The sequence below is a fragment of the Pyrus communis genome, chromosome 10 (genome assembly GCF_963583255.1).
Source record: "Pyrus communis chromosome 10, drPyrComm1.1, whole genome shotgun sequence".
NCBI classification, from domain to species: Eukaryota; Viridiplantae; Streptophyta; class Magnoliopsida; order Rosales; family Rosaceae; genus Pyrus; species Pyrus communis.
This window is the reverse complement of record NC_084812.1, coordinates 2,256,961-2,282,354: the sequence shown is the minus strand read 5'-3', so window position 1 is coordinate 2,282,354 and position 25,394 is coordinate 2,256,961. Positions and strand designations below refer to the sequence as shown.

The 25,394-nt window shown below is 36.5% G+C and overlaps 1 protein-coding gene and 2 pseudogenes across 1 annotated transcript; all 3 read right to left on the bottom strand.

The window, feature by feature from the left end:
* Window positions 1-3,760: 3,760 nt before the first annotated feature.
* On the bottom strand, window positions 3,761-10,182 carry LOC137747502 (disease resistance protein RPV1-like; annotated as a pseudogene).
* Window positions 9,102-10,030, bottom strand: LOC137747504 (GDP-fucose transporter 1-like). The gene has a single exon (XM_068487626.1). The coding sequence runs from the start codon at window positions 9,766-9,768 to the stop codon at window positions 9,133-9,135; it is 636 nt and encodes a 211-aa protein (XP_068343727.1). The 5' UTR covers window positions 9,769-10,030; the 3' UTR covers window positions 9,102-9,132.
* Window positions 10,183-12,975: 2,793 nt separating the features above from the next.
* LOC137746920 (disease resistance protein RPV1-like) lies at window positions 12,976-20,003 on the bottom strand (annotated as a pseudogene).
* Window positions 20,004-25,394: the final 5,391 nt, after the last annotated feature.

Sequence of the window (25,394 nt, the reverse complement as noted above, 5' to 3'; positions counted from 1 at the left end):
TGAGCTGAGAGTCCACATAATCCTTTTAAGAGTACTAAAGTTTTGTTGGATTGCGTTGCTTGTAATGAGATATCTCCTTTCTGCACAAAGGAGTTCCAAATTCATGTATTAGCCTAACTTAGATTTACAATATTTGAGAAATGTGTTTATACATAAATAAATACACACACACACAATAAAAAAAGGAAGACAAAAAACGAGCTGTATGTATACTAAGATGCATGCCAAATATGATTGACAAAACAGATGCTCTTTTTTTTCTACGGAATTTCAGGGAGGCATACGGGGGTGGACCGTATAATACAACCAAATGGACCCATTTTTAGGCTCCACTGCTAAAAACTAATACGAAATGAACCATATAGTGAACTCAAATGGATGCCATTTATGCATATATAAAATTAGTTTTGAAAGGACAAGGGGTTGTCTTTTTATTTGACCTGGACTTGGAGTTCTTGCTGCAAATTGCATGTAATGACCTTCGAGCAGGTGATTAGCTAGTACAGCTATTCAACTCTCACAGTCTCACACTCTCCAAATGGTAAGGCCAAGAGAGTCAGGTGTCCGGCTGAATGTGGCCTGAGCAAATAGATGAATGATCAGGAGACAAAGAAACTGATGGATGCCACAATTCTCTATGAGACTGTTAACTCTTTGTCAGTTTAAAAAGGGAAAGAGAGAGGAAAAGGGGAAGGAAATGAACACGAAAGGATACTCAACTATGAATATGTATAAAATATGATGTGAGTACATATGCAAGTAAGGAGCCCAAATCTTATTGGTGCTAATTAACTAATGTAATAAAATAATTTTATTAGACATTGGATTCCTCAGCAAGTGGAACTTTTTTTCTAGTTTAGAGGTCTAGTAGTGATTAATTAGTTGTGATTAGATCTTAAGAATTTTTTTTTTCATCAATTGGAATCTATGTTCGTGTAACACTCATCACTTGTTAATGATTTGTGCCTTGGCAAGTTTGCTGCAGGATGGACTGAGGGGAGAGGCTTCTTTCAGATAGTCTGTATGAAATACTGGAGAATAAATTGTGGAGTAAAAAGAAACTCGGAAAATTCACGTGATTTTTATCACAATTGACTAGAATATCCCTATTAATTTGGCCACATCCGTTCTATGCGGAGTTCAACCACTACTAATGTAGTATTAAGTTTAATTTTATGTCACTTAGTTGCGGGGAAGAGGTCGAGAGGGGACCGATGTTTTTACACTTGGATTTGTTCACTGATTATTTCTAGTGGTGCATATATGGTTGCAGGTGTAAGTTGGCACGATAAAACTTGAATCATTGGAATGGAGGGTGAACGAAATTTCAGCTACGTTTTGTCTGTATCAACGATCACACAAGAAACGCATTTAGTTAACTTATTATTTATTTGTTATTAATGTTCTAAATTTTTTTTACCTTGTAATTGTTAGTGTTTTGTATGTTTTAGAATTGAACCAGCGAGGGTGTCCACCGTGATGCTGTAGGTTATAAAATTACATAAAACATTTTGAAAGTTCTAAATACATGTATGATAGACAATAATATTTACAATTAAAAAAAAAAAAAAGAAGCAAAATGGGTGTCTAAGGAGGGAATGAACTGCATATTGTAAAAAGTATTTTAGCAACCCTTATACAGCAAATTGAGAAAGGGCGCCTAGACCTGCTTATACAGTTTGATAACCCGCAGCACAACGAGAGCACTCTTGCTAGTTTTTTTCTAAAGCCCAATTATATTAAATCACAAATTTGAAGCAGATTTGGACATGCAATAAGTCAATAAGATAGGAATCGCTTCAGACTAACCTCGATGGCAGGGCCTCTGGAATTGCCCGATCCGAACCAAGCTCCTAGGTTATAGGGAGATGACGTTGATGTGAAATTCAACACGCAAACATTTGACGCAGCTGTGGCGCTTGGTGGTGGCGGGGGTTCCACACTGAGAGAGACTCCAGAAGAGGAATCTAGTTTTCTAGTTCAGAGAAAAAGGAATGAAGGAAAATAGTGGAGAAGAGGGAAAACGATGTTGAAATCTTGCAGGAACAACCCTAGGTAGAGCTTTCAAAACCAACCCCTTTATCTCCCTTGAATCATACACCCCCTGTGACTTTGTCTGCCTGCAAGCCACATGCCTTCCTCTCACCAAATCTCTATCTCTCTCCCTCCCTGTCACTCTTCTCGCTCTGCTCGCTCGCTCTCTCTCCTGACGGCATGCTGTCACCGAGTCCCACTGCAGCTCACAAAGAAAGGAAATGAAAGTTGCTAACCCACCCAACCCGTTCGAAACCCTACAAACTAAAATTACCATCGCACCCCTGCCTTTCCACGATCATCAACACGCGGCATGAAGATCAGCTGCAGAGAAAGCCAGTGGCAGCCTCGTAAATAACGTGAAATTCGGCTCCAAATACTATTCATTTGTACAGTGCAATTGCAAAGCCTTCTTTAGACTAAAGTAATAAATGTCTAATCATGTATATATGTTTAATTACTCCAAATGAAATACATTACAATCTCAAAGATTTCAAATAAATGATTTTCATTTTGTAAATTATGAATTGTAACATCGATTTGAATTTCATTTTAGTTTGGAACCTGTAGTACAATTTCACATGAAAGTTTTTTTGTTGAAGCTGTTAAAAATAATGTCATTGGCGTCCAATTTGATGCCCAATATTTTTTTTTTTAAAACCTGGTGGCAATTATTTGCAACGCTTACTTGCCGTCAGAAGCCCGTTTTAATAGTATTTGCAACGCACTCATAGTGCCTATAATTGACCAACATTTACGATCATAGTTATTGCGATGCGTTACTTGCCGTTGCAAGCCCCATAAAAGGCCTATGGCGACACGTTTTTACCGTCCCAAAAGGCCTCCTTTTTTTTGTAGTTTGGTATTTTGCTGATACTACATTGTGGATAGCTTTTTCTCCGCACCAGATGTAGCAACTGCGGCTGCAGATACAGAAGTTTTCTGGTCATCCTGTGAGTGTTATGCATTTGTATTCTCCTTTTTCATTTATATTCTCCTAGGGTGCCTAAACAATTGTACATACTTATATTCAGTTGAAATAGGAAAAATCATGTTCATGTCCAATTCTATACTTCTGCTTTAAAAAGGAAATTCTTTCTACATTCCATCTCATGTGTTTCCATTTTTCTCCCCACAGATCACTGATAGCTCGGAGCAAAGATGTTACAAGGATTTGCAAAACAAGCACTTTGGACCAGTTAAAGTGGTGCTATGCATTTATAGGAAGCTGTTATCTTTGCGTAAGGAGCAAATGCAAGTCTGAGGTAGCTTAATCTTGTCCCTTAGCCCTTCACTGATTCTAAATTTTCAGTCTGTTCATAACCAACATTTGTACAAAATTGTATCAAAGATCAGTTATGCAAATTTGTTGTTTTATTCTTATATTACAATACAAAAAAGAAAAAAGAAATATGACATTCTAATCTGGAGGCAACCGAGGTTTGCCACCAACTGGAAGGATGTTCTCTAGCCCAAATTCTAGTACCCAAACCTTATAGATAAACGAGTGAGGTTCAAGTAACCAAACCTTATAGATAAACGAGTGAGGTTCAACCTTACAATGGAAGGTGGTACATGTCTTATGGCTGTATCCTCTGCTTCAAGTATTTCAAATGATTCCATCTTCCCTATATCCTCATGCAGTTCTGTGAAATTCGGACAATTATTAAGACAAAGAGTCTTAACAGATTTTGACATATAGAATTGCCTTGGAAGAGAAATAAGACTAACAGTTTCTAAGGTTTACGGAAGAGAGATTTTCAAGCCAACCAATGAAGGGGTGAATCTTGGACAACCTATCACAGTTTTCCAATATCAACTCTTTAAGATCTAGGACATGTGAAAAGTCCGGTGATTCTTTTAAGGATTTAGAATGACTGAGATTCATGATTTTCAACCTCTTCAGCGACTGTTGCAGAAAACCAAAGAAAAAGTAAAATTAATATCCAAAAGGAAGATGTCATAAAAAAAATAAAAAAAAAGAGAAGGAAATCCAAAAACAAATAGAAATAGAACATGATCATGTGTAATTGATTGTACCTTGGAACCCTCCCAAACTTGTACCAGTTTGCTAAACCGCATTTCTATAAAAAATAGGTTATCTTGACTAAAAAAGTCATCTGGTATGAACTCCAAATGGCATCTATACCAGCGCAACCACATTAACTCTTTGGAAAGATGTTTGTATTCTCCTTTGAGATGTACGTGGTATAGCTGGAGAAATTTCAATTTCTTCATTTTGGCAAATGCTACTGTACTGAGACTAGCATTGTTCGAGCTTTGGAAATCGATAATTAGTCCTACAACTTCTTCAGTTTCCCCCTTTTGATTTTTGAACAAATCTTCAGTTTCCTGTTAAAGAAAAGGTTGTACTGAGTAAGAAAAAGGATAATCTGCATATAATTTGACGTGATTTTGCCTAATTGAGCTTCTTAATGCAAATGCATATATTTACAAGTGAATGCTGTTTAATTTATAATAGACATACGTAGGTTACATATATGCTTTTCCCGTAAGATGCATTAATCCAAAATTTTATCGGAAATGTACTTACAGAATCATTTGTCGATACGTCTGTGACCTCTCGAAGATTCCACAACCTACTCCATTTTCCAGGGTGACCCGAGAATATTTCAGAAATGATTTCTCTAGCCATTTCTCGAATCAAATCATGCATATTCAATACGTTGCGTTCAATAGTTATAAGGCAGCGTTCATAAAGAATGCTAATATCTATTGTTCCATCTAATACTTTTGCGACATATTCCTTGCTCCATCCAATAAAGAAACAAGATATGTCAAGGAATGTAGCCTTCTGCGAATCATCTAGCCCTTCAAAGCTTATTCTTAGTTGTTTTATTGTCTCTCTATCTGGAATTTTTTTCAATTTCTCCAAATGACTTTCCCATTCTGCTTTGGTTCTCGACTTCAAAAAAGAACCTAAAACTTTAAGAGTTAGTGGCAAACCTTTGCAGTAAGAAACAACCTTTTTTGGGAGTAGACGATCATTTTTGTTAGGCCAACTCTCTCCAAAAGCATGCCAACTAAAGAGCTCCAAAGCTTCTTCATCATTCAATTTCTGAGCTGGATATATCCCATCCACTTTATTTAATAAATGTTTATCTCGTGTCGTTATGACAATTCTACTTCCTGGACCAAACCACTTGTGATTTCCAGCTATTGCATCCAGTTGATCCTCTTTATCTATGTTGTCCATGATGACAAGTACCTTTCTATGTCCACATTGTAGTTTTATCTGACCGATACCATGATCAACACTACTTATTTCAGGCATATTTGCCAAGATGTCATACATAAGTGTTTTTTGCAAATCAACCAGACCGTCTGCTTGACTTGCAGTGTCCCTGACGCTGGAAAGGAAACTTTTGAATTGGAACCCACCATGAATTTGGTTATAAATGGCGTTGGCAATTGTTGTTTTGCCCAATCCACCCATCCCCCAAATTCCAACCATGCGAACATCCGATTCACCGCATGAAAGAAGAGTGATAACATCTTGAACACGAGAATTGATTCCAACCGGGTGCTTGGCCACATCAAATTCGTTTGTAATTGGAAGCCATTTCATAACATTCTTGTCAACAATTTCTCTAATATACTCTACTTCGCGCCTGAAAATTGAATTCATAAGTATTAGTGGGACTCAATAAGGCTCAGTAGGAGCTATCAGTGCATAAAAAAATTTCTTTCCTTCACAAAAACAAGAAAGGGAATTCCGATCGTGAAATTAGTTATAATTCTATCAGTATATGATTTTGTGACGAACTTTGGGTAAAAGTTAGGTGTATTAATTAAACTACAATTACGGTTTAGGTTTTATTTGAGAGATTGAAAAGCAACTTAAATCTTGAAAAGCAGTTGAATGATTACCTGTTGTCAGTGATCTTGAAAAGCAACTTAAATCTTTGAGTAAATTGGAGCAATAGTCCTTTAACTTCAATCCAATTAGAGCAATAATTCCTCAATTGAAAATTCGTAAACCATTGGTCTCTTAACTTATCAAAACGTGTAACTATGGTCTTTTTCATCAATTCATGAGAGCTTCCGTCAAAATGTGTCACGTGCCACACACATGAGGTTGAATCAAGAGACAAATATGAAAAACTAAATGAGAAAACTTGTAGCAACAGTCCCTCAATTTTAACTCAATTGAAGCAATGACTCTTCCAACATGACTAATTCTGAAGGAGTTGAAATGACCATAGCTATTCGTTTTAATGAGTTAATGGACCAATTGCCATGAATTTTTAATTGAGGGATCATTCCTTCTGTTGAGTTAATTGCTACAATTTTCTTTAAATATTTAATTAATTAGAGTAATTAAAGTACTAGCTAGTATGTGATTTTGGAACGAACTTAAACAAGTCTCAATTTCAGATCTATTTCTTGATTTTATAAACATGTCTAAACTTCAAATCCATTTCTTAATTATATGAGAGATTCCGTCATTCACTAAAATGTTTCAGATCTTGAAAAGAAAGTGAATGATTACCTATTGTTAGTGATTTGAATAGGGTGGCCGGATAAATTTGCAGCTTCTGTAAAAGCCTTTCTCCACTGCTGTAACCTCTATTTTCTATCTTTACGTTTCCCGTCATCTTCTTCTTTACTGATGTCCTCTTCGTGCTTCTGAAATGCTTCCGTTAAATCTCCATTCTGCTTCCTGACATTCGAAGGTTCAACATGATAGAATATTAGCAAAACACGTCGCTGAAGTTCGGATTTGCACTCCATGATCTTCACCAGCTCGTCAAGACACCAACTCGAATCTGCATATTTCTTTGAGAAGACAATGATAGAGATCTTCGACTCTTCGATTGCCCGGAAGAGTTTTTCTTTTATTTCTTCCGCTCTTTCTAGATCGTCCTCGTCAATAAAGGCCTTGTATCCTTTGCCTTCTAAAGCCGCGTGGAGGTGGCCCGTGAAGCCACGGCGAGTGTCTTCGCCACTGAAGCTTAAGAACACGTCGAAATTCCAAAGTTTTGGATTGGAGGATGATGAAGAGGACGCTTCGTGGGCTGTCATGGCAGTTTCCACCGTTATTGCACTGCAGTGGTTCAGATCACGACTAAAAAAAAAGGCAATGGTTGTGTTTGTGTTGCCGAACGGATGACATTGAAATACCTAGCCCAAGTCAAGCTACTTCAGTCAACATAAACAAAAGGTTATAATATAATAATGTTGGCGTATGGACTCGGGAAAGGACATACTTCTGGCCGGGAAGGTGCAGGGAAAGAGAGAAGAAAAGAAGAAAAAAAGGAACACGAAAAGACAGAATATCCAAAAAGATTCTTGAAAAGACTATCCAAAATATCAATAATGGTTATTTTAGGTTGAAATTAGAAATTCGATCCACGTGTTGTTGCGGGATTAGTAATTGTATAGATAAATATGTTTAAAAAAATGTAAACTCGAATTTAGTGTAATGAATAGATGTCTAAGTTTACGATGGCATTTAAATTTGAACCAATAAATATGTAAAATGGAAAATTGAAAATCCATTTTGGTATATTTATGCTTAGAACCAATAGGGCGTGACCAATCGATCATCCCAATAAAGTAAACAACTTCATTTCATCAAGAAATATTTTTGTTTTGTTACTTTATAAAGAGAATTTGTTCCGATAGATCGAAAGCAAGCGGATTCAACTTTGAAAATCTCATAGTATTTAGTAGACTAAAGAAACAATTTCTCCAATTACATTAATAAATAGTCAAAAACAATATAATCCTAAATGTAAAGTCACGTGATTTAATAATGGTCAAAAACCATGTCAACCACTTAGATATCAAAAAATAAAAAGCATATGGAACTGATGACTTACTTGAGCTGAGAGTTTTAGATAATGTGAGTTGAAGCTCTCACTTTCATCAGCATAATAAAGTCGGCATTTGATGCAATTTTAGTACATGGAAACACCTGGCATCAACGAAAGAAAAATAAATAAAAGAATAAAGAAATTTAAATTAAAGTTTTAGAACAATTTATAGACAAAATGAGAATGTAGGTATTAAAATTAGTACAAATTTGTGGACAAATATGAGTTAAATTACCGTAACAACATATTAAGACAGTGAAGATGGAAATTGATGTACTATTTGACAAAATGAAATGAAGTGCAGGAAGCAAAGTAGAAGGGATTGTAATCAGAGATTTCTGTGTTTGGGTATGTTTTTGTTTTGGGTTGAAAACTTGATGGAGGATTCAATTCCTGACCAAACTAACTGAAATGCTTCCATTCGCAAGCAGCCCTCGTCGCCTTCCTTAACCCAAAACAAAAACGTACCCAAACACAGAAATCTCTGTGTACAATCCCTTCTACTTTGCTTCCTACTATCCCTTAGTCCCCATCCTCCATAGTCATTCTTCCACTTCCAAACTCCTGTTAAATTATCCACGTTTCCTCTAAAACCCATCAAACCCTTTTCTCACTCTTCAAAATCCAAACCACCACTTAAAATATACAAAATCACAGTTAAATAAAGATTACAATACACTATATCACACTCAGAACCAAAATGTACTAAAACAAAAGATGAACTCAAAATCCTAAATAAATGTAAGTGTTCGTATTTAAATTTTATTTCCAAGGCAATTTTCCTACTGGAAAACTTTGATCTACAAACCCAAATTACATTTTTCAGCTAAAAAAAAGGACAAACCAAAGACAATATAGAAATGCAGCAATTAAATTAAGCTTGATTTACATTATAGAAAGTCCATTCAAACAACTAAAAGAACATAAATGAAAATATTGACAAACCAACCTCTTTAAAACACTGCTGGTTCCACTCTTCTAACATCTTTAGTTTAACAGAACCCAATTAACCTGAAATTAAAATAAACCTCATTAATTAAATCAACCTACAGAAAACAAATTCACACTCACAAATGTATAACGCAATACACACATGTACAATATATATAATTGAATGAGATACCTTGATGGCTTGTGTATTTGCAACCGTGCCTGGAGGAGAATATCACACAAAAAGGATTTTAATGATGGAATGTTAGGATCCCAATGAGAGCTGAAATCAGAAAAATTAAATTTCAATTCATGTACAAATCCTAAATCACAAAAATGTTGTATAAATTGGAGGAGCCATCATCAGTGACAAAAGATTGTTGTACAACACAAAACCCCATGTGTTCAACCCGAGATTTGTGACCATATGCTTAATATAAATCATCTCAGTTGTAATGGTCACCAAATAAGCAAACGCCCATGAATACGCAGTCAAAGTAAAACCCGAATCTGTGGCCACATAACCAACAGCTCCACCCAAAATGATCAACAACGACACAAAGGTAAGCTTAGACGGGATAGGCTGTTTCCTAAACGCAGTATCCGCCAACGCAACCAAAAGGGGTGTGCAGGATCTAAACACTATAAAAGTATCCACATTGGCATAGCGAAGAAGATTGGTGTTGGTAAAGATAGCAAGGTAGAACACAAGTGCAGCAGGTAAAAACTTCTTCGCCGTCTGCCAAGTGAAGGGATCGTGGTGCAAAAATCCCGACTTTCCCAAAACCCAAACTCCCAAAGCAGAAGTAAGGTACTGCAATGCAGTCAAAAGGCCAGGGTAGTTGAATTTGGTAATGGCAAACTTGTTTATCACAGCTAATAAGCTAGAACAGAGAGCATACCCAATCACTAGACTGCTCGTAGCGAAATACGGCTTAGCGGAATCGACTCTAATCGCAGACATTGTCACTAACTAGAATACCAATTCGAATTCAGAGCAAAAAAAAACCAGTAGATCTTCAAAATTTCAAGAGCTACACGGACAGTGAAAGGCTACACTAACAGAGGCAAGCGAGTAAAATCGAAGAGGAGAACACTTCATAGAGAAATCTGAGATATGGTTTTTGAAAATTATGCCGATCTACTATTTGGGTATGAAATTAATGCATTAAACGACGATTGATTCGACTGAAATTTAGAGTTATGGAAGAAATTGTACATCACCAACATACAGAAAAGCTCGGATCTTTGAAGCCAAAAGAGCAGAGGGCGGGCTTGCGGCGGAGGTTGAGATCTCGGAGGGAGCTCCGGCGAGCTCAGAGGAGGCAGGTGAAATTTCACCGGCTTTGAGATTTTGTTCATGTAAGGGGAGGGAGAACGCGTTTTGAAGACTTTTTGGTCTTTTAATCAGGTAATTGTGAATATAATATCCCACCAAAAATTTGACAAAATTGTGAATATTATTTGAAGACTTTTCTCTCCCTTTTTTTTTTTTTTTTATTGATTACAAATATTTTGTTTCTATGTTTTGAAAAAATGCTATCTGATATGCCAGTTGATTGTTGAATTTTTTTTTCTTTGAATTATTAAAAGAGTAATGGGAGATTAAATTTTTTAAATCAAATTTGTAAACTAAATGATTGGATTATTAATTAAATGTCGATCAATGTGTTTGTTTCTTATTAGTAACACGTCATTTGGTTTAAGAATTTAGTTTTCCTAGCATTATCCTTATTAAAAATAGAATTCCACTACCAACTGCTACATAATATGGTTTACAAAATATGGTCTAAAAAGATGGTCTCCTCAGTATTTTCCTTCTGTCAGATCATATTTTGTAAACCGAATGATGTGACGTTCAATAATTGAATTCTTTATTTAAATGACTAAAGAAGGAATTCAATTATGAACCGCCACATCATATGGTCTACAAAATATAGTTTAAGTAGATGACCTCTAGTATTACCCTCTGCCTAAATAGTTTCTGGGGTACGAACGTTTATCAAGTGCAACACTTATAAGACCATCGGATTGTGTATTCCACCAATCAAATTGTGTACTTGGCGTTGGTATGTTTGTGTTAATTGAAGTTAGTGAGTTAGTGTGTTTGTGTTAATTGTAATATATGGGTTGATTTTGCTGACTAAGTTTCTAATTTTGTGTTGGACTTGGTCTGATTTACTGTTTCCTAAGGCTAATGGAGGAGCAAACTCAGATTTGGGTCTTGCTTTGTCTGTCAAATTTTCATCAGTTCATTTGGACTTGTAACGTGCTAATTTGGATTTTCGGTATTACTTTCAGCTCCTTGGTTCGAAATTTGGGTGTGAGTAGCTCTTTTTCTCTGCTTGAGCTTCCAAGTAATGTGATAAGTTGATCAAACAATTGATTCGGGTATATCTAGGCATTTCTACAAGAAATTTAGTGGCATCGTAGCGTTTTACTTTTAGTCAGTATAAATGTGTTGCTGCTGCATTATACTACCGATACGCATGTAAAAATTTGTCTTGTAAGTCGCAGTAATTTATCAAGAACCAGTAAAAGTTAGTTACTTTTGATGGCCTAAGTTGCCGCATAAGTTTTTTATACTTTTGAGTGTCTGTGCTCATTTTTCTTAATCTTCATAACAATCATTTAGATCTCTTTTATCTCTGCGCAGACGTTTTCCAAAGTTATTAGAAGTTGGGCAGAAAAAAGTTCATGACAGAATGGTGTTGGAAGGTTAATCCAAATTTAAGTTACCAAGAGTCATAAATCAGGGTTAAGAAAGATAGAAGTTCTAGAGTTGTGATGTTTGGAATTTCTAGAGTTAATCATGATTTCTATAGATGTTTCAATTATTAAGAAGCTTATAATTAGCTAAATAAATGATGATGTATTGTAGTGGCTATAAAAGCCATGTAGTGTTACGAGTTTGATGTGTGAAAGAAATCAGAAGTCTTTTCAAGTTTAAAAACCTCTCCCCTCTCCTAAAATATTGGATTGAGACATCTTTCATAGAAACCTATTAAAGCATTTCTCTATCGCTCTTCCTCCTACAAACGATGGGCATTTCTTTCTTCTGGCTCCTATTTCGTTCAAATCATGTTCATATGCAATACTATTTTCCCTTTGATATTGTGTGTAAACCATCAATTCTATGTTGTGGGGAGGGTTAAATATCTTTAAAGTTGTTGGATTTCTGATTATTCTTAAGATTTGGAGCTGAGAGTAGTTAAATTTCTTAAATTTATTAGCTTGACCCATGAGGTATGCTGAAAGATGGAATGCTTAGTAGTGATAGGGACTCAAAACTTAGATGAATTCTAGGAGTTTTGCTACAGGAATAGCCTCTAGCTTAGATGAATTCAAGAAATGTACAACTTAGCCTCTTATAGTTTTAGACTAAACCCATTTCATGTCATTTTACACTAATCATATCATGTGTGTGGATTTTTCTTGATGGATGCATTTAATATAGAAGCTGAAGGGATCAAAGCTCTGTTCTTTTTCTTCGAGATTGCTTTTTGCTCATATGTATCATATTAGCTTCTCACTCTTTGTTCCATTGCAGTGTGTCCTATTTCCAATAGCGATCACCTTCTATATCGCATGGTGGTTTATTCACTTTGTGGATAGCTTCTCTCCAATCTATGCTCAACTTCGAATCGACATTTTTGGTATGAAGTATTCTGAAATGCATTCCTTAAACCCCATTATTTGATTGGTACATTCTAACTTGCATTAGCTATTGGTCTTGGGGTATGACGTTACTGACTAAGTATCTAGTCCATTTTCTCTCTTCATCTAATCCTAGACACAAATTTTGGTGCGATAATCCGAATTCAGTAAGGAACAGTTTCTATCCTTAGAGAAAGGAAATCCAGATGCTGGTGTAGCTAGGGGTTTGATTTTCTTTAACTTGGATGCTTAATTGTCTTCTTCTTAGAAAAAGGTCTTTGATTGCACTAGTGCCCATATATCTTATCTAGAGTATGTAACAATAGGAAGAGAAAATCGAAGTGGTTCCCTGAAAACAGAGCAGAAGATGGAAAATCGAAGAACTTGAGAACAAGTTTGGATCACAAGGCAGAGAAGGATGTTGTGATCAGAGGGGAGTATCAGATCCCTTCATCTTTTCAGCTCATGGAAGTGTCCAGAGGAGCTCAGAAGCTGAACCGCACGATTGATTCCTAGTCGAAAGGGATGAGGTTCGAATAGCAGCAGCCGAAAGACATTGCCAAAGACTTGTTGAAAGGAGCTCTTCATCTGCATGCTCTCTTGTCATGCTTGGCAAGTTGCTGGAAGCTTCACAGTACGATTCACTTGAACAAAAAACACATTTCTGTGACGGAATTTGAAAAACTGAGGCATTTTGCCGATGGGTTTTGAAGAGTGGAAATGAAGAGCTTAAGAAGGTGATCAGAGACAGCCATGTGAGGCAGAACCTGGTGGAAAATACAGAATCTTTCGAAATCAGTTGTAAGTCTTCTTTGTCCCAAAATCTTTTTAGAAAATTTGTGCTTTTTTTCTTTTTTTTTTTTTTTTTCTGCCATACAAATATAACTTTAAGAAGCTAATGTAGTAATGTTCTTTTTATGCAGACCAAAAATGTTGTGGGTGAAGAAAGTGAGAAAATAATTATTATGGACAATAAGAGTGACGCTTCCCCATTCAAAGCTGGTCTTGCAGACGAAAACCCTAAGGAAGAAGAAACAGATGCCTATTTATCTCACAGTGGAGGTATGGCCTTCTTGAATTGCAAGTAACTTAGTTTATGTAATGTCCAGTGTTGACTATTAAGTATGGTTACGCGAGTAAAATGAGAAATGCATTTGACAAGAAAATGTGTGGTGCATTTGTAGGGCAAGTATTTCTGCGAATTCGAATGGTATTTCTCGAATCATTGGATGCTTGACTTATATGGGTTTTTGTAATGCTGAAATGTTTCTGAATGCAATATATCTTCAAAATTCAAAACAATTACTTACTGGAAAAATCACAAGAATCTGAAAGATATGAAATGTTGACTTGCTGATGATGAAGCTAGCGGTGATCCGTAGACCAAGAACTCAGATATGTGATGATGAGGATGAGTTTGATGATGACGATGCATCACCGCCTTGATCGTGCCTCACCATAGAACCAATCTGATGAGACTTAACCTAGACAGGTGATGCTTGCACTTCATAATTTTTGCCCTTTTCCATTCTGTAATCTGTAGTAATTCCCATTTGATTACTGGGATGATTATTATCAGATGCGTCATGGCTTGGTCCTGCCTCACCATAGAACCGAGGTCGAAAACATAACCAGCACCATGCAAATCATGCATGTTTTACTTTACAGATTTGCCCCATACTAGATTAACTCCTGTTCTCTTCATTCTATCACGATAATCCCTGTCTCCAAAAATTACATCAACTTCATCCCCGCTTTGCAAATTGAGCTTATCGTTCGATATATGTCCCTGCCAAAGATAATCACACACATATGATCTTGTGATGGTCTCCTGCAACTTAGTATGCTTGGTATTATTTATAATAGTAATGGCAAGATTGGTAGAAAATTGGGAAATGCAGAACAGAGTCAGTCCTTCAAAATTACGATCATCACTAGGGGGAATATCAAAACTGACTTTATTGCCATCGTTGACAAACTCAAACCAATCAGGAACGTAACTCCAATGGAGGAAAATGCCACCGAGTCCGCAAGAAGTCCATCCCTACATATACAATAACAAGTGTCATATATATACATGCACATATGCGTTTGTGTGTGCATGCGCTCGATAGGAAGGCAATTAACTTAGGTGAGAGGGAGAGAGAGGGGTACCTGTAGGATGTTCTTCTTAAAATCAGCTGTGAGATTGGTGCAGTTATTCATATGAATCAATGTGATGGAGTTTAATGACTTATCCAGGCCTGGAACCTCAGTGAGTTTGGGTGAATCACTTACATGCAGTTCTCTCATATTTGTCATTTCTGAAAAATTAGGCATTGTTTCCAATGCAGGGCAACCATTGGCATCCAGAAATTTCAAATTTGTTGGTAAGTCGGGGATTGTATGAAGAGACTCGAATTTACTTAACCGTAGAGTTTCAAGCTTTGAAAGACCACTGAAGCTTGGTAGGGTATGAAAGTCATTCCCTCCAAGATCCAAATATTGTAAAGAAATTAAACTCTCAAGAGCCTGGGGGATTCCATCATCATTTAATGCGCCCATTGTGTGACGAATGATATGAATGTTGGTGATTTGATCACCACTGAAGCTTGGCAGACCGTAAGCATATGAACGTTCACCACAAGGCGCTGCCACTATAGATAAATGAGTGAGTTTCTTCAATCTTACTGTGGTATGTGGTAGTTGACTTATGGATGTCTCATCTGCTTTAAGTACTCTCAATGATTCCATCTCCCGTAAATCCTCATGCAGTTCTCTGAATTGATAACAACCATTAAGAAGAACAGTCTCCACAGATTTCAACCTATAGAAATCCCGTGGAAGAGAAACAAGCTTGTCACATCCTTCAAGGTTCACCAAAGAGAGTCTTGTAAGATTACCAATGGAGGGGTGAATCTCTAACAAACTTATACAGCTTTCCAATATCAACTCTTCAAGATTTGGGACTTGTGAAAAGTCCGGTGATTTAATTAGGAAACTGGAACAACTGAGATTAATGATTTTCAAGTTCTGAAGCGACTGTTGCAGAAAAGCAAAGAAAAATTAAAATTAATATCCAAAAGAAAGATGACATGAAAAAGAGAAGGAAATCCAAAACAAAATAGAAACACAACATCATTTTGTGTAATTGATTGTACCTTGGAACCCTCCCAAACTTCTACCAGACTGCTGCCGATCATCTCTAAAAAAACTAGTTTATCTTGATTAAAAAAGTTATCCGGTATGGACTGCAAACGGCATCTATGCCAGCGCAACCATATTAACTCTTTGGGGAGATGTTCGTATTCTCCATTGAGCTCTACGTTCTCGAGGTCAAGCAGTCTCAGTTTATTCATATGGGCAAATGCTTCTGTACTGAAACAACTAGACTTGTTAGGGAAATGTAGAGCAAGTCCTTCAACTTCTTCAGTTCCCTGTTAACAGAGGTTATAGTGGTAAGAAACGGATTATTTGCATATGTTTACCTGTATTACTATTCATTACGCAAAATCACATACGATGAATATATGAAAGTACTATTGCTGGCTAGTTTAACATTCTTTGTGCAACCGCACATATTTACACATGAATGTTATTTAATGTATAATAGACATACGCACACGGTTACATATATGCTTTTCTTGTACAATGCATTAATTCAAAATTAAATTGGGAATGTACTTACAGATTTCTTTGTTAATACATGGGTGACATCTTGAGGATTCCACAACCTACTCCATTTTTCAGGCTGACGAGGAGATTTTTCAGAAATGATTACTCTGGCCATTTCTCGAAGCAAATCATGCATATTCAACTTGTTGCGTTCAACAGTTACAAGACATCGTTCACAGAGGACACTGATTCCTATTGTCGCAAAAAATTCACATTCATCTAATACTTTTGAGACATAGTCCTTGTCCTCTCCAATAAAGAAACAACATATGTCAAGGAATATAGCCTTCTGTGTATCATCTAGCCCTTCAAAGCTTATTCTTAGTGGTTTTATTATTTTTCCTTCAGGAGTTGTTTTCAATTTCTTCAATTCACATTCCCACTCTGCAATGGGTCTTTTAACCAAAAAAGAACCTAAAACTTCAAGGGCTAGTGGCAAACCATCACAGTAAGAAACAAACTTTTCTGAGAGTTCAAGAAATCCTTCGTTAGGCTGTCGATTTCCAAAGGCATGCCAACTCAAGAGCTCTAGAGCTTCTTCTTTATTCAATTCCTGAGCCGGATATGTCTTGTTCACTTTCCCTTGCTTTAGTAAATGTTCATCTCGTGTCGTTATGATAATTCTACTTCCAGGACCATACCATTTGTGATTTCCAGCTATTGCATTCAGTTGTTCCACTTCATCTATGTTGTCTATGATGACAAGTACCTTTCTATGTGAAAATTGATCTTCTATCAGACTGACACCTTTATCAACACTGCTTATTTCAGACTTCTGTTTCAAGATGTCAAAAATAAGTTTTTCTTGCAAATAAGCCAGACCATGTTTACTTGTATTGTCGCGAACGTCGGCAAGGAAACATTTGAACTGGAACTTATGATGAATTTTGTTAAAAATGGCTTTCGCAGCTGTTGTTTTACCCAATCCACCCATCCCCCAAATTCCAACCATGAGAACATCATTTGATCCATCACTTGAAAGATAAGTGATAATATCTTTAATCCGAGAATCGATTCCAACTTGGTGCTTGGCCACTGGTAATATGTTTATGGTCAAAAGCCAGTTCGTAATAACCTTGTCAACAATTTCTCTTATAACCGTTGCTTCGTGCCTGAAAATTGAATTCGTAAGCATTAGTGAGACTCAATGAAGGCAAAGTAGGAGCTATCAGTACATAAACAAATTTCTTTCCTCCATACACACACACACACTACCAGGCTGCTACTAGCATGTGATTTTGTGACCCAACTGAATAAAAGAAACAGTCATTCATTGATTTATAAAAGTTAGTTGTATTATTTAAGGGAACTGTTATTAACACTCTAAAAACTTATTCTACACTTCTCTCACAAGTATATATCTTTTTTTTCTAATTATAGAAAGTTGGGAGTGTAAAATGAGAGGTTAAGGTGTATTAAATAAGCACACTAATAAATGTTTGGCTTCTGTAAAATATTAATTAAGCATGTTAATTATAGGGGCATTTCGACTTAAGGACCTAAATAAGATTATTTTTTCATTATAACTAGGATACTATTATAAATCTAACTTTAGTCCCTGATTCTAAAACTCATTATCACGTCATATTAAATACCCCTGCACACTTTTATTATTTTCAAATTTTCTTTCTAAAATTCCTAATTTAATCATCAAGTAGGCCTTAAAAATATGAATTTTTATTTCTACAAATCAAATTTAGCAATTTAAAATGGAAGATTTTTATAAACATCTTGTTAATGAGAATTAAACTATATATGAAAATTTGTTCAGACAATCACAAAAAACCAAAAAAATGAACTAATATGCAGACATAATAAACAATATACACTAATAAAGGTACATAATTATATATGTAGATACACATATTCACATAGATTCAGATGTATAGGCACATCAGTACATAAATATATAGTTATGTACATATGAATAGATATACAAATTGTACACACACACACACACACACACACACACACACACACACATATATATATATATGAGCAAACATATATGTAATATATGTATAGCATGATCATTATGGTAGTCTTTCTCTTCTATATATATATATATATATATATATATATATATTTTTTTTTTTTTTTTTTTTTGAGTAAGTCTCTTCTATATTTTTAGGAGGGTCTCTCCACGTTGATAAAGTTAGTTTTTTTTTTTTTTTTGAAAAAAAATGCATGATACTTATTAACACATCAGTATATTTAATCTTACACTCAACTTTAACGAAAAATAGATCTTATTTAGGGCTTATAATCTAATTTTCTATTAATTATATTTTAATTAATTAATATTAGAATGTCAGAATGTTACTTTAGCACCTCAAGACTTCATAAAAAATATTTGGATGTAACAGCCCCTAAAACAAAAACAATTCAAATCTGACTGAACCAAATTCGCAGGCGTAATTTTGTAAAAAAAATAAATATAAAAAACAAAGATTACAAAAATATTAGAAAAGAAATCGGATAATTTTTGTTCAACTTGAATAAAAGGACGAAAAATTGTCCCTACTCAGCAGTACATAAACAATTTTCTTTCCTTCTTTCCTTCGTACATATATATATATATATATATATATATATACACCCTTTAACAATAGGGATCCTCATTTTTTTTTTTAAATCTTGACTTTAATGAAATTGTGTGGTTGAGATTAAATCACATGCCACACAATTTCATTAAAGTCAAATCCAATAATCAAAAGGCTGTCCTCTTTTTTTAGAAAAATGAGGATCCCTCTTATTAAAGGATTCCTATATATATGTGTGTGTGTGATTAATTAAAAGAACGAAAGTCGTTCATTAATTAAACTCCATTTATGGTTTGGTTTTATATGAGAGATTAAGGTGTATTAATTAAGCATGATCAATTGTATGAGAGATTAAGTCATTCACTATAACGTTTCAGATCTTGAAAAGCAGGTGAATGATTACCTATTGTCAGTGATTTTAAGATGGTGGCCAGACAAATTTGCAGCTTCTGTAAGAGCCCTTCTCCACTGGTTTACCTTTTCACGTGTCTTGCCATCTTTTTCTTCATGGATGTCCTTTTCGTGCTTCTGAAATGCTTCGGCAAAATCTCCATTTTGCTTCCTGACATGTGAAGGATCAACATGATAGAATATTGGCAAAACATCTCGCCCCAGTTTGTCTCTGCACTCCATGATCTTAACCAGCTCGTCAAGACACCAACTCGAATCTGCATACATCTTTGAGAAGACAATGATAGAGATCCTCGACTCTTCAATTCCCTGGTACAGTTCCTTTTTTATTTCTTTCGTTCTTTTTAGATCGTCCTCATCGATATAAGCCTGGTATCCCCGGTCTTTGAATTGCGCGTGGAGGTGGCCGGTGAAGCCATTGCGCGTTTCACCGCTGAAGCTCAAAAACACAGTGTAATTCCAGAGTTTTGACTTGGAGGAGGATGAAGAGGAGACTTCGTGGGCTGTCATGGCGGAATCGACCGTTATGGCACTGCAGTTGTTCAAATCACGACTGAAAAAAAAAAAAAAATTGATGAGATAGGGACTCTTCAACTACTTCACGACTATTTATGCGAAGTCTCCTCCCTTTCTCTGTCAAGAAGAGGCAGCCTTGAAGAAAAGGAAATTGATGGTCTCAAGAGAAAATATATGAAAGTCCCAGGTGAATGAGGGAAGAAACAATCGAAGTTAGAGCCCACCAAACATTGCCACCCACTCTCATTCATCTTGACTGAAAAAATCGATTATGGAAAATCATTGAAAGCTAAACCCCACAAAACCCAAGCCTCTGGAACCCTAAACCATGATTGCGGAAATCATTGAGCAAAAAATCCTACAATTTGAGATTTCAAAGACAAACTCCCATCCCAAACCAAACGCTCCCCAATTTACAGAGTACCATTAAAATATCTGAAATTTCAGAGGTACCTTGCGGGTCTGTTGAGCAAAATACGAGACTGATCGGAGGAAGACAGAGCGGCGGCGAGACCTTCAGTCCCACGGTGCGAAGGAAGCTGAAGCGGAGCCCAATTTTGGGGGTTCATTTGGGATTTTCCCAATCAACTTCGGCAAACCCTCCATAATTCGAATGCTTCGAGAGAAAACGCAGAGACCCCAACCCAGAACGCTTTATCCTGTTCACAATTCAGAAACCCAATTAGGAATTCCAATCTTAAGGAGGAGGAGGAGGTGGAAGATTGCTCGAGGTAGCCCTGAGGGAAGTAGTAAACGTTTGCGGGTGGGCTCGGGTGGGGAGAAGGCGCGGGGAAGACGAACTAGGTTTTCGCTTTTTTTATTTTTATTTTTTAAAAATTAATTTTTTTAATTTTTTTTATCAAGTATTTAGTTATGCATAAATGTGGCAGTCGTCAATACAAATGATGATTTTTTATTTGTCATGTCATCATTTAACAGTTTATTTAATAGATTTTATAACGAATGTATGAAATTGAAATAAAATGATAAGTAAATATATGAAATTGAAATGTTTTAAAGATATTGAAAGGAATTGAAATCGATTCTAAATCTGAGGGGGTCAAATATAATTTACCCATTTTTTAAATATCCTTTATCCTTTCACATTTCAGTTTTTTTTTTTATTCGATCACTTTTGTTTATGGTTGATGCTAAAGAAACTAAATTTATAGGTAAAAAATTGTAAACTAAATGACATGAAAGTTAATAATTAGATTATTATTTAACTGTTGATTAATGTGCTTATTTTTTATTTGTAATACATTATTTAGTTTACAAATGTAGTATATCTGCTACCATGCTACATCTCCAATGCTTCCAATTTTTAACATAAAATAATACATTATAGATTAGTTGAATAATTGTAATTACTCGAAGAAGTTTTTGTTGTAATTTATTGGATGTCTTTTTCCTTTCGTCATGGAGCAATGCCAAAGTCAAATGTATAGACAAGAACGCCGATATTCTAATTCCACCATCCTTTTGCTGTCTCCTTGCTTTTGGGGTCTAATTCTTCCAGAATAACTTATTAATCAGCGCCTTATAATACTTAGGCCATCTCCAACGAGGACCGGAGTGCTTTCTTTGGCCTTATATATTTTCAAGAAATTAATATTTCAATGAACAGTGCAGAGCTTTATTTCTTACCATCTCCAACCGAGGGGTCAGAGGGTCACAGGCCAAACATAGTCCTGTGACAAAAAATCATCTCCAACCGAAGGACCAAAGGGTCATAGGACCAATCATAATTTATTATTTAAAATTAAAAACTACAACAACTTAAATTTAAAAACTACAACAAGTACCTACAACAGGATCTTGTTGCAAATATTTGGGCCAAAAGAAGCATGAAGTAAGCGTTTAAGTTTTATGTTGTTAAAATGTTTTTTAAAATGTTGTTTAAGTTTCATGTTGTTAATTTTTTTTTATGTTGTTTAATATTGTTTAATGTTGTTTAATGTTATTTAATGTTATTTAATGTTGTTTAATAGCTTAGGAAGTTCTAGGGAAAAAAATTTAATATATTTTTAAAAATTTTGTTAAAAAAAAAAATCAAATCAAATATGACATCAAGGGCTAGCTTGAGGCTGGTTGGCTGGCTGGGTTGGGCCAGTCAGTTGCCCATTTGTCCATTTTTTGTCCCGTGGGGCTTACAAGCCCTTTGGCCGAACCCTCGGTTGGAGATGATTTTCGGGCTATTTTCTGGCATCTGGCCCCCTTTGGTTGGAGATAGCCTTAAGGACCCCTTTACTTGCCTCTCCATATGTATTAAGGGGTGTGTTATCTACACATCTCTTTTTACTTCTTACATACCCCTTGTAGATTTCTATCATTTGATATTATTCAATTCATCCCATTCAACGCTCGAAAATTAGAAGGGTGTCACATCCTAGCCCGGGGTCCACCACATCCCGGGCCCGCTCCACCACCGTAGCACGATATTATCGGCTTTAGGCCCTGACCACACCCTCACGGTTTTGTTTCTGGGAACTCACATAAGAACTTCCCAATGGGTCACCCACCATAGGAGTGCTCTCGCGCGCTACTCGTTTAACTTCAGAGTTCCCATGGAACCCGAAGCTGGTGAGCTCTCAAAAGGCCTCGTGCTAAGAAGAAATGGAAATATACATATAAGGCATAGAGGATCGACTCCCTTGGGCAATGTGGGATCTAACAATCCACCCCCCTTAGGAGCCCGACGTCCTCGTCGGCACACTTCCGGCCATGGATTGGCTTTGATACTAAATTGTCACATCCCCGCCCGGGGTCCACCACATCCCGGGCCCGTTCCACTACCGTAGCACAATATTATACACTTTGGACCCTGACCACGCCCTCACGGTTTTGTTTCTGGGAACTCACACGAAAACTTCCCAGTGGGTCATCCATCATGGGAGTGCTCTTGCGCACTACTCGCTTAACTTCGGAGTTCCCATGGAACCCGAAGCCAGTGAGCTTCCAAAATGCCTCGTGCTAGGAAGAGATGAGAATATACATATAAGACATATAGGATCGACTTCCCTGGGCAATGTCGGATCTAACAAAGGGTGTGTGAAAAGTAAAAAGATATATGTGGATATCATATCTCTATATTAATATCACCAGAGCCCACAACCAATTGACTTAAACTAAAGGTACATTGTAATTAGTTCGACCATTAACAAAAAATTTCGAAGGGATCGAGCAATCCTTCCTACCAGCACATCATAATTCCTCAATGAGAAATGTTAATGAGGCTCTCACAAAAGTGAGACTTTCCATGGATTCTATGCCTCCTTATTTTTTTGGCACAATGTTTTATAATGTTAGTACAAAAGTTAAAATTAAAATGTAAGGTGATAAAAAATTCATAAAAAATCTCACTTTAAAAATTCTCATTAACATTTACCTTCCTCTGTTCATCAAAGCTAGTTAGCCTGCATCAAACCATCATCTCTACCGTATCTTCATGCTTCCTTGCACCACGAGGCAATGCTAATATTTGAAACGGGACACATTTTTGTTTTTCTATATAAAAGAAAAAAAAAAGTGAAAAAGAGAGTTAAGACTGTTGGATAAATATCAACAATCAATGATAAATTTATATACGCTAATAAATAATAAATGCGAACAAATAATTTAACAAAGTATGAAAAAAAAATGAAATAATATTAAACAAACAAATTAAGGATCGAGGCTTGCGTACCGTAATGTCCTTGAAACATAATTTCGTCTCTACTTTATGCTTGTAGTTCTACGGACGTCTGCTTCACCAGGATTCAACGATCTAAGTCGAGATTCCAGCACCAGAAAACTAGACTTCTGGCGAATTTCTTAAGAAGGTTTGGGATTGTAGAAGAAGAGTTTGATTTTTCTGTGTTCTAAATGTCATGCAGATGGATGTATATATAAAATTGGTTTTCTCCTCTAAAGGCATCTTCTTAGAGGGATGCTTTGCTTTTGGTATTCTTTCATCGCTTTAGACTTCATCTGAAAAAAAATGAGTATGTTGATATAAAAATTAATTAATTAATTGATTCTAAAATTAGTTAAAAAATAAATAATTAAAGAATTTAATTATTAGAGCACGAGCTCAAATCCAAGGTGACACACCCCGTCCCGAAGGAGGGCATGCTGGCCGTCACGTGAGAGTGACGTAACCATTTACACAGTACGGAAGCTTTAAAGATACAATTTCTAAGATAAAACACCCGAAGGTGAGTCCTTATTTGGTCCATTCTGTCAGAACACCGTTGAATTTCCTCGTAGTCACCACACCTTTGCAATTCTTGAACCTGGAGGGGCGCAAAACAAAATTGAGTGGGTCAGCAAAACGAACGTATTCAAAACCTTCTTTTCTCTTTTGCATATACTAACCCCTCGCCGTAAAACAAGTATAGTTTCCCAGAAAATAACATATATACGTATGTATAGATATGCCAGTCATGCTCAAAGATATGTCAATCATGCTTGAGAATATGCCACAACAGAATCTCATAATCAAATGTAAATGCTCAAGCGTAAATCACATCAATAACATATAATCTGGCAGCCGGGAGTCACCTAACGTGACCTGTACGGCTGCAGATAGAGCTCCAATCTCAACTCAATATCTGAATCTGCACACGAGTCGGAACCACCTAACGTGGTCTGTACGACAGGACTGGGTGTAATATATACGCTCTAGTGCTACGATCACGTGAAGACTGTGCGAATAATCGCGGGTCACCTACGAGTCGGAACCACCTAATGTGGTCTGCACGACAAGGCTTGCACCTACTTGGATCCAAGGTGAGCGTCTGGTGCGGGTGAACATCACGTGAAGGACTCTGCCCCTCTCTGGGCGGGAGCACTAACACCGGGGGTGCAGATTATGAGCTCTCTAAGCATCTCAAGCTACTATTGAATACAAACATGAATACCACTTACCTGGCACTTACCTGTGCGTCCACAGCACCAAATACACATATATAAATGTATGCCGCTACTAATGCATGTGATGATAGTATTTCAAATGTAGCTTACCTGGGCCTCCTCAGCACCATGCAACAGTATGCATAATTATGGAATGCACATATTAAAATATGATGCACATATGACAGGATATATAATTCGTATTTCTTTTAAAATACGTTTTCTGGGAAATACGTCAAGCATACGTATATATATATACTGAAAAGTAACTGCCCATTCACTGATCACATCGACGTCTCGTAGGTCCCTGAACCTCCCCTAGCTTGGTTACATTCCTCCTCTGTATAATTTTCACCTATACAAAAAGTAACCAAATTGACGTTATTTAACGCACATACACCAAACATTCGTCCATAACTTTCTCATACGTTGCTCAATTTGGGTGTATGAATATACCACGGTGATCTACACGACGTCACGAACGCGTGACAATTTTCAGAACTCAATTTGGAGCTCTCACGCGCCCCCACGCGCACTGTTCACACGCTGCCCACGCGCGCGTCTTCTTCCTCGCGTCGCCGGACTGGTTTCGCCGGCGGTGGGTGTTTTGCCGGAATTTCTGGGTAAACTTTAAAGTGTCATAACTTCTTCATTTCTTAACCATTTTCGACGTAATATATATCAAATTGAAGGTATTGACGAGACGAACACATACATACCTTCCTCGACCCCTAACTCGCCGTGGATTTGCCGGAAAAAGCCCCGAAAGCTCCGGCCAAACTTTGAACTTGTCATTCTCCTTATTCTTACGTCCATTTTTCACGTAATCTATACCAAAATGAAGCCCTAATCATAATCTACCACGTTGGACTAGTTTTAGGGCCTAAAAACAACGGAATCAAACTTTTCCAAAAAT